Here is a 12,825-nt window from a genome sequence, read left to right as displayed (position 1 = left end):
TGAGACTCTGTTCAAAAAAAAAGGGCGGCACCTGTGGCTCAGCGAGTAGGGCAATGGCCCCATATACCGAGGGTGGTGGGTTTGAACCCAGCCCCAGCCAAACTGCAACAAAAAATAGCCAGGCTTTGTGGTGTGCACCTACTACTCAGCTACTTGGAAGGCTAAGGTAAGAGAATCGCCTAAGCCCAAGAGCTGGAGATTGCTATGAGATGTGACCCATGGCACTCCACCTGGGGCAAAAGCTTGAGACTCTGTCTCAAAAAGAAAAAAAAAAAAAAAAAAAGGCTTTGCCTTTATTCATTAGAATATGAGTATATTTGGGCAGCCCGTGTGGCTCAGTGAGTAGGGCGTTGGCCCCATATACCAGAGGTGGTGGGTTGAAACCCGGCCCCAAAACTGCAAAAAAAAAAAAGAATATGAGTATATTCATTGAAAAATGCAAATTTCACAGTCCCACTAAAACTGCATTAGAAGAATGTACCTATGTCACCTAAAATAAAAATTTGGAAAAATAAAATCTTGAACAAGATCGATACAGACAATCATACAACAAATCTTTTGTTTTTTTAGAGACAGGGTCTTGCTCTGTCACCAAGGCTAGAGGGCAGTGGCACCAAGATAGCTCACTATATAACCACTCATTGTTAATCTCAAATTCCTAAACTCAAGCAATCCTCCTGCCTCAGCTTCCTGAATAGCTAGGACTACAGGCACATGCCACCATGCCCAGTTAATGTTTTTATTTTTTGTAGAGATGAGGTGTTGCTATGTTGCTCAGACCGGTCTCGAATTTCTGACCTCAAGCAATCTTCCTATCTCAGCCTCCCAAAGTGCTGACCAACCTCTCAGGACAGGTTTGCAAACTAGAGGTAAAATTCATATAGATAAAAATGCCTGAAAGCCAAGGCTTTCAGAAAAATTCCCAATGGCCTTCCAAACACTCGACACAAATAGTAAGAAATCAATTATTTAATATACACAAAAGCAAAAAGTTGAAGCCCTCTGATGTTGAGACTTCCATTCCATGGAACCACACCCTCCCTCCAGTTAGACAATACCATTAACAAAGGTGGTAACTGCAAAAACACCTTGGATCATAAACTCTACTTTTATCAGTGGTTGCCTAGTTGAATGTAATTGCAGGTTGGACTTTGAAGCATACTTTAACTTTTTCCAGAGAACAATAACATGCTCTAAAGACAAAATTTTTTTTTTTTTTTTTTTTTGTAGAGACAGAGTCTCACTTTATGGCCCTCGGTAGAGTGCCGTGGCATCACACAGCTCACAGCAACCTCCAACTCCTGGGCTTAAGCGATTCTCTTGCCTCAGCCTCCCGAGTAGCTGGGACTACAGGCGCCAGCCACAACGCCCGGCTATAAAGACAACATTTTTAAAACTGAAATTTAAACAGGGTTATTCAGATGGAAAGTCTGTACAGCCTCAGTCAGACTTCCATCCAAACTGCTTTCGTCTTTAAATAAATTACTTTGGCTTTATTTTTTTTATTCTTTTTTTTTTTGAGACCGAGTCTGGCTGTCACCCTCAGTAGAGTGCTATCGCATCACAGCTCACAGCAACCTCCAACTCCTGGGCTCAAGTGATTCTCCTGCCTCCGCCTCCCAAGGAACTGGGACCACAGGCATCTGCCACAACACCTGGCTATTTTTTGGTTGCAGCTGTCGTTGTTTGGTGGACCTGGGCTAGATTCGAACCCATCAGCTCAGGTGAATGTGGCTGGCGCCTTAGCTGCTTGAGCCACAGGCGCCGAGCCAATAACCTTATTTTCATTTGTTTTCCATTAACTCACCTTTCTTTAACTAATTTAGTGTAGTTATTTATATACTGTCCTAGGTTTGAGATTCCTTCAAATTGGAATAGACTGATAAAATAGAAATGTTTTCTTTAAAAAAAAAACTATTTTCTTGTGATTGTTTCACTGACTTTGTATCAATAACTGCACATATAGGCTGGATGCTGGGGCTCAGACCTGTAATCCTAGCACTCTGGAAGGAGGAGGGGTAGACTGCTTAAGCTCAGGAGTTTGAGAACAGCTTCAACAAAAACAAGACCCTATCTCTACTAAAAATAGCCAGGTGTAGTGGGGTACACCTGTAGCCCCAGCTACTTGGGAGGCTAAGGCAAGAGGATTCCTCAAGCCTAAGACTTTGAGGTTGCTGTGAGCTACGACGCCATGGCATTCTACTATCTGCAAACAAATCAAACAAAAACCCATACATATAAAACCCAAACTAAGGGCAGCGCCTGTGGCTCAGTGGGTAGGGTGTCGGCCCTATATACTGAGAGTGACAGGTTCAAACCCAGCCCCGGCCAAACTGCAACAAAAAAATAGCTGGGCATTGTGGCGGGCGCCTGTGGCCCCAGCTACTCAGGAGGCTGAGGCAAGAGAATTGCCTAAGCCCAGGAGTTGGAGGTTGCTGTGAGCTGTGACACCACGGCACTCACCGAGGGCAACTAAGTAAAATTGTCTCTACAAAAAAAAAAAAAAAAAGCCAAACTAAGCTAAAACAGTTTATGAAATGGCAGAAAGCAATAGTGGCGTAGTAGAAAGAAAGCAAGACACCCTCAATGAGATGAAATCTTAATTCCAGGCAGGTAAAAAATGCTACAACCAGGTTCAGCGCCCATAGCTCAGTGGTTAGGGGGCCAGCCACAGACACCAGGGCTGGCAGATTTGAACCCAGCCCGGGCCTGCTAAACAACGAGGACTACAACAAAAAAATAGCAGGGTATTGTGGTGGGTGCCTGTAGTCCCAGCTACTTGGGAGGCTGAGAAAAGGAAATTGCTTTCGCCTAAGAGTTTGAGGTTGCTGTGAGCTATGACACCACAGCACTCTACCGAGGGCAACACAGTGAGACTGTCTCAAAAAATAAACAAACAAGCTATAACCAGCAGTTTCCCTAATTGTATCCTAATTCTACCAAAAAAAAAAAAGCTTGAGCATAAAGAAAAACAAAACAAGAAAAAATTCTCATCTAGCTTGAACCTTTCACCAATATGTCAGACTATTTTCCTTATGCAACCTCTCTCTTACCGCTATTTTTTAAGTTAAACCTAACAGACAGTTCTGTTTTGCTTTGCTCTTTAGCTTACAGTAAGAGCGCTATATATAACCAAAACATCAAGATAAGTTGAGAAATCCCCATCATGAACCAGCTGATTATTAACTGCATGCCTACGTTTGGTTTCGTTTCAGCAGGAAAGAGCTGCTCTTTCCTGTAACTCACATGGATTAAAAACAGAAACAGAAACCTTAACATTCAAGACTGTACCAGTCTTCACTAACAGTTTTAGAATCATGAAATGATAGTGATTGAGGCTCACTGCTTTAAGAGTTCAACTACTTTTAAAAAACAAAAAACAGAAAAAAAAAAAAAGAGTTCAATTACTTTTATTTAAGTAGCAAAATCCTTTATAAAGAGTTAAGACTAAATTGGTCTAGTTGAATTGTCACTAGATACAGAGTCAACCTCCTCCCAATCAACCCCAAGACAGCCACTATGGCCACTCAGGGAAATACTAGCAACATACTTTGAAAAACACTGAACCGGTCCAAACATTTTATGTTTATTACATTATCTTTTTTTTTTTTTTTTTTGTGGTATTTTTTCGCCGGGGCTGGGTTTGAACCCGCCACCTCTGGCATATGGGACCGGTGCCCTACTCACTGAACCACAGGTGCCGCCCTACATTATCTTTTTTAAAAACATATGGTATTTTCGGGCGGCACCTGTGGCTCCGTCGGTAAGGCGCCAGCCTCATATACTGAGGGTGGCGGGTTCAAACCCGGCCCCAGCCAAACTGCAACCAAAAATAGCCGGGCGTTGTGGCGGGCGCCTGTAGTCCCAGCTACTCGGGAGGCTGAGGCAAGAGAATCGCTTAAGCCCAGGAGTTGGAGGTTGCTGGGAGCTGTGTGAGGCCACGGCACTCTACTGAGGGCCATAAAGTGAGACTCTGTCTCTACAAAAAGAAAAAAAAAAAAAAACATATGGTATTTTCCAGACAAACAAAAAAATCAGAAAAGTGAGGCACCAAAGCAATTAGGTAGAAGCTTGGTGCCTGTAGTTCAACGGCTAGGGCTCCGGCCACATACACCAGAGCTGGTGGGTTTGAACCCAGCCTAGGCCTGCCAAACAATAACCACAACAAAAAAATAGCTGGGCTTTGTGGCGGGTACCTATAGTCCCACCTACTTGGGAGACGGAGGCAAGAGAATCACTTAAGCCCAAGAGCTTGAGGTTGCTATGAGCTGTAATGTCACAGCACTCTACCAAAGGAGACATAATAAGACTCCGTCTCAAAAAAAAAAAATTAAGGGTGGCACCTCTGGCTCAGTGAGTAGGGCGCCGGCCCCATATACTGAGGGTGGTGGGTTCAAACCCAGCCCCGGCTGAACTGCAACCAAAAAATAGCCAGGCGTTGTGGCGGGCACCTGTAGTCCCAGCTGCTCAGGAGGCTGAGGCAGGAGAATCATGGAAGCCCAAGAGCTAGAGGTTGCTGTGAGTCCTGTGACATCATGGCACTCTACCGAAGGCGGTAAAGTGAGACTGTCTCTACAAAAAAAAAATTAAAAATAAAGGTAGGAACCAGAGCACTAGCTCCCAGACTCATCCCATCATTCTAGGACTACTCTATGCTGCCTAATCAAGCTTGTCAAATTACTAAAATAATGATGGTATGGTAGCTCACACCCAGCAAGTGGGAGGCAGAGGTAGGATGACTATTTGAGGCTAGGCATTTGAGACCAGCCTGGACAACACAATAAGACCTCATCTCTCCAAAAAAATTTTAGGCAGGTACAGTGGAACACACCTATAGTCCCAGCTACTCAAGAGGCCAAGGCAAGTGGTTCACTTCAGCCCAGAACTCCAAGGTTGCAATGAACTATGATCACAACACGTAACACAGCCTGGTCAACAAAGTAAGATCCTCTCTCCAAAAGAAAAAAAAAGTGAAACAGTTAGCTTATCCAAAATTGTTAAAAAGCTCTAGCCCTGGCTCAGCGCCTGTGGCTCAAGTGGCTAAGGCGCCACCCACATACACCAGAATTGGCGGGTTCGAATCCAGCCAGGGCCCGCCAAACAACGACGGCTGCAACCAAAAATAGCTGGGCGTTGTGGTGGGAGCCTGGAGTCCCAGCTACTTGGGAGGCGGAGGCAGGAGACTCATTTGAGCCCAGGAGTTGGAGATTGCTGTGAACTGTGATGCCACAGCACTCTACCCAGAGTTACAGCTTAAAGCTCTGTCTCAAAAAAAAAAGGTCTAGCTCTGCACTCAGGGAGGCTAAAGCAGGTAAATTGCTTGAGCTCACAAGTTCGAGACCAACCTGAGTAACAGCGAGACCTTGTCTCTACTAAAAAATAGAAAAAAATGAGGCAAGAGGATCTACTAAATATAGAAAAACTGAGGCAAGAGAATCACTTAAGCCCAAGACTTGGAAGTTGTTGTGAGCTATGATGATGCCATGGCACTCCATCCAGGGTGACAGCTTGAGACTCTATCTCAAAAAAATAAAAACTCTAGCCCAATTTATTTGCACATTATATGCCTAGCAATTTTAACCTACCAATAAATAAACCAACTCTTTACAGAAGCTAGTTTGTCCTTATTCCAAAAACATTTTTTAGATTTAATTTCTTACCAGTTGTCACACAATCGAGTATCCTGGTCATCTAGAAATTCAGCCATTTTTAGCTCTTCCTAGAAACTGAAAAAAAAAGTTAACATTCTATTTCATTTCTGCTTTAAGGATGACATGCAAAAAACAAAATAAAAAAACTACTGTCAAGAAAATGTCATAAAACCAGCACTTTCAATACCCAACACCCTTGGGGTTTTCCTTCTTTTATTTTTAAATTTTCTTTTTTTTTTTTTTCACAATTTTATTTTTTTTTAATTTATTCAAATGAATATGACAGTACAATATTTAGGTTACACTGTTCCCACTTCCAGGGTTAAGTTCCGTTTGTAGCAGAGCCCCTCACCCAGGGGCCGTGTCATGCACAAGGTGCACATTAGGTGAGATCCCTCCTCACGCTATTTTTAAATTTTCAATTTAAAATAATTAAACCAGGCCAGGCGTGGTGGCTCATGCCTGTAATCCCAGCACTCTGGGAGTTTGAGACCAGCCTGAGCTAGAGAGAGACCCCTCCTCTAAAAAAAAAAAAAAAAAAAAATTGAGCGTTGTGGTGGGTGCCTATAGTCCCAGCTACTTGAGAGGCTGAGGCAAGAGAATCACTTGAGCCCAAAAGCCTGAGGTTGCTGTGATCTACGATACCATAGCACTCTAGGGAGGGTGGGGGAGAGGAGGACAAGTGAGACTGTCTCAAAAAAATAAATAAATAAAATAATTAAACCAGAATGATAAAGATGATTAACATAGTTTCAAAAATTATTATTATTGGGTGGCACCTGTGGCGCATGTAGGGCATCAGCCCCATATACCAGGGGTGGTGGGTTCAAGCCTGGCCCCAACCAAAACTACAACAAATAAATAAATAAAAACTATATATATATAAAAATAAATTAATTAATATTATTTTTTTTTTTTTGTAGACAGAGTCTCACTCTATCACCCTCGGTAGAGTGCCGTGGCATCACACAGCTCACAGCAACCTCCACCTCCTGGGCTTAGGCGATTCTCTTGCCTCAGCCTCCCAAGTAGCTAGGACTACAGGCGCCCTCCACAACACCCAGCTATTTTTTTGTTGTTGTTGTTGAAGTTTGGCGGGGGCTGGGTTTGAACCCGGCACCCTTGGTATATGTGGCCGGCGCCCTACTCACTGAGCCACAGGCACCGCCCTCAAAAATTATTTTTAAAAGTTTGCATCATCGCTTAAGCCCAGGAGTTGGAGGTTGCTGTGAGCTGTGTGAGGCCACGGCACTCTACCGAGGGCCATAAAGTGAGACTCTGTCTCTACAAAAAAAAAAAAAAAAAAAAAAAAGTTTGCATCGTAAGTACCCATAGTAAAATTCTCAGATATAGGAAAATAAAATAATAGTGACTAATCTATAGACTTTATTCAAATTTCACCAACCATTGCACCAATGCCCTTTTTCCAGTTCTGTAAACAATACAGCACCACACATTGCATTTAATTATTACTTTTTAATCTTCTGTCATCTGAGACATTTCTTTAGTCTTTCTTTATCGTCCATGACCATGCTAAGCAGCTGGCTAATTATTTTATATAATGTCCTTTTGGGTTTGTCTAATGTAGTCTCATGACTAAATTTAAGTTATACATTTTTGGCAAGAATACCAATAGAAGTGATGTTGTGCTCATTTCAGTGCATGATATCAGAAGGTATATTATGTCAACTGTTCTGTTATTACTGATGATGGTAACTTTGACCACATAGGGATGGTGTGGTCAAGTTTCTGCCAAGTTTCTTCATTCTAATTTTTCCCTATTTTAATTTTCTTTTTTTCTTTCTTTTTAACCTTCCAAGCAATTTTCCTTCTTTTATCTTTTTTAAAACAGAGTCTCACTTCATTGCCTCCAGCTAGAGTGCCATGGTGTCATATACCTCACAGCAACCTCAAACTCCTGGGCTCAAGCATTCCTCTTGCCTAAGCCTCCTGAGTAGCTTAGGGTGTATCAGTCCCTGCCACATGCTCAGCTAGTTTTTTTTTTTTTTTTTTTTTTGGCCGGGGCGCTGGGTTTGAACCCACCACCTCCGGCATATGGGTCCAGCGCCCTACTCCTTGAGCCACAGGCGCCGCCCGCTAGTTTTTTTTTTATTTTTAGTAGAGATGGAGTCTCACTATTGCTCAGACTGGTTTCGAACTCCTGAACTCAAGCAATCCTCCTGCCTCAGCCTCCCAGAGTGCTAAGATTACAGGCATGAGCTACCCCGTCCAGCCCAATTTTCCTCCTTTTTAAAAAAGATGTCAGGGCAGAAGCATAGCACTGGCAACTTTGCTACTGATAGTTACTTTAGATTATTTCTTTTTTATTTTATATTTAAAAAAATTTTTTTGAGGGCAGCACCTGTGGCTCAAGGAGTAGGGCGCCGGTCCCATATGCCGGAGGTGGTGGGTTCAAACCTAGCCCCAACTAAAAACCAAAAAAATATATATATATATTTTTTTGAGACAGTCTCATTTTGTCACCCTCAGTAGAGTGCCCTGGCATCACAGCTCACAGCAACCCCCAGCTCTTGGGCTTTCCATGGCATCACAGCTCACAGCAACCTCCAGCTCTTGTGCAAACAGCTGTGACTACAGGCACCCGCCACAACGCCCAGGTATTCTTTTGTTGCAGTTTGGCAGGGGCTGGGTTTGAACTCGCCACCCTTGGTATATGGGGCCAGCCCCCTACTCAATGAGTCACAGGCAACGCCAAAGATTATTTCCTTCTATAATGCAAAAAAGGTCTGTCGCCCTGGGTAGAGTGCCATGCCATCACAGCACACAGCAACCTCTAACTCCCAGGCTCAAGTGATTCTCCTGCCTCCACCTCCCAAGTAGGGCCTGCCACAACGCCCAGCTATATTTTTTTTTTTTTTGGTTGCAGGCATCATTGCTGTTTGGCGGCCCCAGGCTGGATTCAAACCCACCAGTTCAGGTGTATGTGGCTGGCGCCTTAGCCACTTGAGCACCAGAGCCTAAAAATGGTCTTAAATCCTGCCCTCTTAATAAGGTTTTTTAATGGTTTTGGCATCACGAACTCACCACCACTTTTGAAAACAGGTGTTCAGACCAGGCAAGGAGGCTCACACCTGTTATCCTAGCACACTGGGAGGCTGAGGCAAGTGGCTTGCTTGAGATCAAGAGTTTGAGATGAGCCAGGCTGTACAAGCCTGTACTCCAAGCACTAGGGAGGCCGAGGCGGGTGGATTGCCCTGAGCTCACAGGTTTCAGACCAGCATGAGCCAGAGCAAGACCTCGTCTCTAAAAATAGCCAGGTGTTGTGGCAGGTGCCTGTAGTCCCAGCTACTTGGAAGGCTGAAGCAAGAGAATCACATAAGCCCAGAAGTTCGAGGGTGCTGTGAGCTATGACACTATCCAACTCTACCAAGGTGAAGAAGTGAGACTCTGTCTAAAACAAAAAGTTTGAAACAAGGAGTTCAAGACCCTGTCTCTACAAAAAATAGAAAAATTAGTAGGGCATCATGGTGAACATCTGTAGTCCCAGCTTCTCAGGAGGCTTAAGTAAGAAGATTGCTCAAGCCCAAGAGTTTGAGGTTGCTATAAGCTACGACGACACCACAGCACTCTACCCAGGGTGTCTCAAAAAAAAAAAAAAAAAAAAAAAAACCCAAAACACGTATTCACTTGTTCATTCAACATGTTAAGACTTTACTGCGTGCCACATGCACTGGCACCTGAGAATACTTTAAAGAAATATAGGGTCTGGGCAGCGCCTGTGGCTCAGTGAGTGGGGCGCCAGCCTCAAATGCCGAGGGTGGTGGGTTCAGGCCCAGCCCCGGCCAAACTGCAACAACAACAACAAAAAAAAAAATAGCCGGGCATTGTGGCGGGCGCCTGTAGTCCCAGCTGCTTGGGAGGCTGAGGCAAGAGAATTGCGTAAGCCCAAGAGTTGGAGGTTGCTGTGAGCTGTGACGCTATGGCACTCTACCGGAAGGCGTTACAGTGAGACTCTGTCTCTACCAAAAAAAAAAAATATATAGGGTCTGATGTAATAACATGAAGTGAGTATTTTGATGGAAAAGTACACAGATATATATGAATGGAGTGGATGGAAGAAATCTACTTAGATAATTGTGGTCAGACACTCTTTTGAGAGAGAACTAAAGACCACAGGCTGAGCGAAGTGGCTCATGCCTGTAGTCCTAGCACGCTGGGAGGCTGAGGTAGGTGAATTGCTTGAGCCTGAGCAAGAGTAAGACCTCATCTTTAAAAACAGTCAGGCATTGTGGCGGGTGCCTGTGGGCCCAGCTACTCAGAAAGCTGAGGCAAGAGAATCGCTTAAGCCCAGGAGTTCGAGGTTGCTGTGAGCTATGACAGCACCGCACTCTACCAAGGGTGACAAAGTGAGAATCTATCTCAAAAAATAAAAAAACTAAGACCATAGTTACAAAGAACCAGCCATGGAAATACAAAGACAGAGGATGAGACTGGTAGGTGGGGAGAGTCATCCAGACACCACAAGGAATAAAATGCCTAGAAGCAATGAAAGAGAAAATAAAGGTAGATAAGAGCAGAATACAAAAGGGGAATGATTCAGGTCTTTTTTTTTTTTTTGAGACAGAGCCTCAAGCTGTTGCCCTGGGTAGAGTACTGTAGCTTCACAGCTCACAGCAACCTCTGACTCCTGGGGTCAAGCGATTCTCCTGTCTCAGCCTCCCAAGTAGCTGGGACTACAGGTGACCACCACAACGCCTGGCTATTTTTTGGTTGCAGCCATCATTGTTGTTTGGAGGCCCGGGCTAGATTCAAACCTGCCAGCTCAGGTGTATGTGGCTGGCGCCTTAGCGGCTTGAGCCACAGGCACCGAGCCCGATTCAGGTCTTACTACCCTGTTTCCCCGAAAATAAGACAGAGTCTTATTTTAAGGTGTGCTCCCAAAGATGCGCTAGGTCTTATTTTCAGGGGATGTCTTATCTTTCCTGTAAGTAGGTCTTATTTTCGGAGGATGTCTTATTTTCAGGGAAACAGGGTAGGTAATTCTGAGAGAATATTGGATTAGATCCCAAACTCTATGGCCCACCACCTCCGATGCCAGCACCCTACTCCTTTGAGCCACAGGCACCGCCCACCATTGAAGAATTTTAAACTACAGAATGACAACATTCAAGATACCCACTTTGGGCAGTGCCCATAGCTCAGTGGGTAGGGTGCTGGCCACATAAACACAGGCTGCCGGGTTGAAACCTGGCATGGGCCGCTAAAACAACAATGGCAACTGCAACAAAAAAATAGCCGATCACCTGTGGCTCAAGCAGCTAAGGTGCCAGCCACATACATCTGAGGTGGCGGGTTCGAATCCAGCCCAGGTCTGCCAAACAACGACAGCTGCAAAAAAAAAAAAAAAAAGCCGGGTGCTGTGGGGGTGCCTGTAGTCCCAGCTACCTGGGAGGCGGAGGCAGGAGAATTGCTTGAGCCCAGGAGTTGGAGGTTGCTGTGAGCTGTGATGCCACAGCACTCTACCTAGGGCGACAGTTTGAGGCTCTGTCTCAAAAAAAAAAAAAAATAGCCGGGCATTGTTGGGCACCTGTAGTCCCAGCTACAACTTGAGAGTCTGAGACAAGAGAATCACTTAAGCTCAAGAGTTTGAGGTTGCTGTGAGCTGTAACACCCTAGCCCTCTACCGAGGGTAACATAGTGAGACTGTCTCAAATAAAAAATAAAAATAAAAAGATACCCACTTTGATGTGAAACGTTAACTGAGGACAGAAAGCACTACCTATGAAAACAAATCACCTGGTTCCTTTAAGTCTAGATACTTTTCTCAAAATGTCCGATTGATTTTAGGTGTGCTCTATTCCAGCCCATTAAATAGCCAACTGGCGGCAAGAGAATTGAGGGGTAGCACGCAGGGCTTCCCCTCCGGGAGTCAAGTTCTGCCACTCAGTACTTTTGTGACTCAACCCCTCCGGCCCTCAGGGCAGATATATGACAACACTTTAAAAGGTCGAAGTGAGAAGTAAATGGACGACTGCACAGAAGGGCTTTGGCACTCAAAAAAAAGAGCCTCAGACTTTAGCATGAGGCCATTAAGTATCCGATGCGACCGTCCCCCAGCCTGAGGGGGCAGGGTTAACCGCAGAGTTCAGACCCAGGTTTCCAACCACTCCCTCCCCCAGCGAGGTCGCCGCGGATGCGGAGTCGCGAAGAACAGCAGTTAACAGATTTACTGTGCGTAGGTTCATTGCTAAATGCTTACACCGAAGTGCTTTTAATCCTAAGAACCTGGGGTCAAAGTCATCATCTCGATTTCAGTGACAGAGAAAGCGAAAGTCTAGAAAGACAGTTACCCGCCGCAGCAGCTGGTCAGTGGGGGCTCGAACCCGGGTCCACCGAGGCCGCACCAGGTTACCCACGACCCCCACGCCGGCAGCTCGAGACGCGGACTTCAAGTTCAGGCGCCGGGCCCAGCTCCGACCGGGGCGCGGCAGGCACCACAGCACTGCGGGCGACGCCCGTTTCTCAGCCCCACAAGCGAGATCGCCAAGGGGGCGGCGCCGCCAGAGGCTGCTGAGGCTCCGGCTTGCAGAGGAGAAAGCGCGGCCTCTTCCTCCTCCTCCTCCCGCGACCCGAGGAGACGCCGCCGCGCGGGCACCCTTTCCTCAAGGCCGCGACCCCGAGGCCTAGAACCCCCTCGCCCGCACACCCCTCCCTCGGGGTGGCGGCCTCCTTCTGAACTGGAGGCCGCAAGAGGCTCCCCAGGAACGGTCCGCCGCTCACCTGGAACAAGAAGGACGCCAACCCCAGCAGCCAGCCACAGCCTTAGATCCTCCTCCTGCAACCCCTGTACCGAACAACGGCCCCCCCGCGGAGCTGCCTCACCACTTCCGACCATCGCGGAGGAGCGTGCCCATTGGCCGCGTTCGGCCACGTTGTCAGCCCATTGGATAGCACCGTTGTCGCTCCCAGAGCCCCGCCTTCTGCGCGTCGATAGGCTCTTTGGAGCTACAGAAGGGTGTGTCCTTGGAAGTCCTGGGTCCTGAATATCTGGAATCAGAGGCTGGATTTGTGCCCCTTCCCCGACACAGGCTAATACCATTTGCATGAATAATTCTGTGCAAACATTACTAATATGCTTAATATACGTATTAAGATAATTAACGGCATTGGTTCACTTGTCATGGGCCATTAATACTTATTAGTCACTCTTGTT

The 12,825-nt window shown here is 45.8% G+C and overlaps 1 protein-coding gene across 4 annotated transcripts in view; it reads right to left on the bottom strand.

The window, feature by feature from the left end:
- The window catches only part of TRAFD1 (TRAF-type zinc finger domain containing 1), a 35,299-nt gene extending 22,821 nt beyond the window's left edge, over positions 1–12,478 (bottom strand). For 3 of the 4 annotated variants that reach the window (XM_053590251.1, XM_053590253.1, XM_053590254.1), the window contains exons 1-2: positions 11,963–12,392; positions 5,661–5,726 (exon numbers count right to left, since the gene is read on the bottom strand). In XM_053590251.1, coding sequence (XP_053446226.1) covers positions 5,661–5,707 — 47 coding nt within the window. In that variant the 5' untranslated portion in view covers positions 5,708–5,726; positions 11,963–12,392. Of the gene's footprint in view, positions 1–5,660; positions 5,727–11,962 lie in introns of all 4 variants that reach the window. The other variant, XM_053590252.1, reaches the window with a different exon arrangement.
- Between the last annotated feature and the right edge of the window lie 347 nt (positions 12,479–12,825).

This window comes from Nycticebus coucang, chromosome 4, assembly GCF_027406575.1.
Source record: "Nycticebus coucang isolate mNycCou1 chromosome 4, mNycCou1.pri, whole genome shotgun sequence".
NCBI lineage: Eukaryota > Metazoa > Chordata > Mammalia > Primates > Lorisidae > Nycticebus > Nycticebus coucang.
This window is presented reverse-complemented; position numbering and strand designations above follow the sequence as displayed.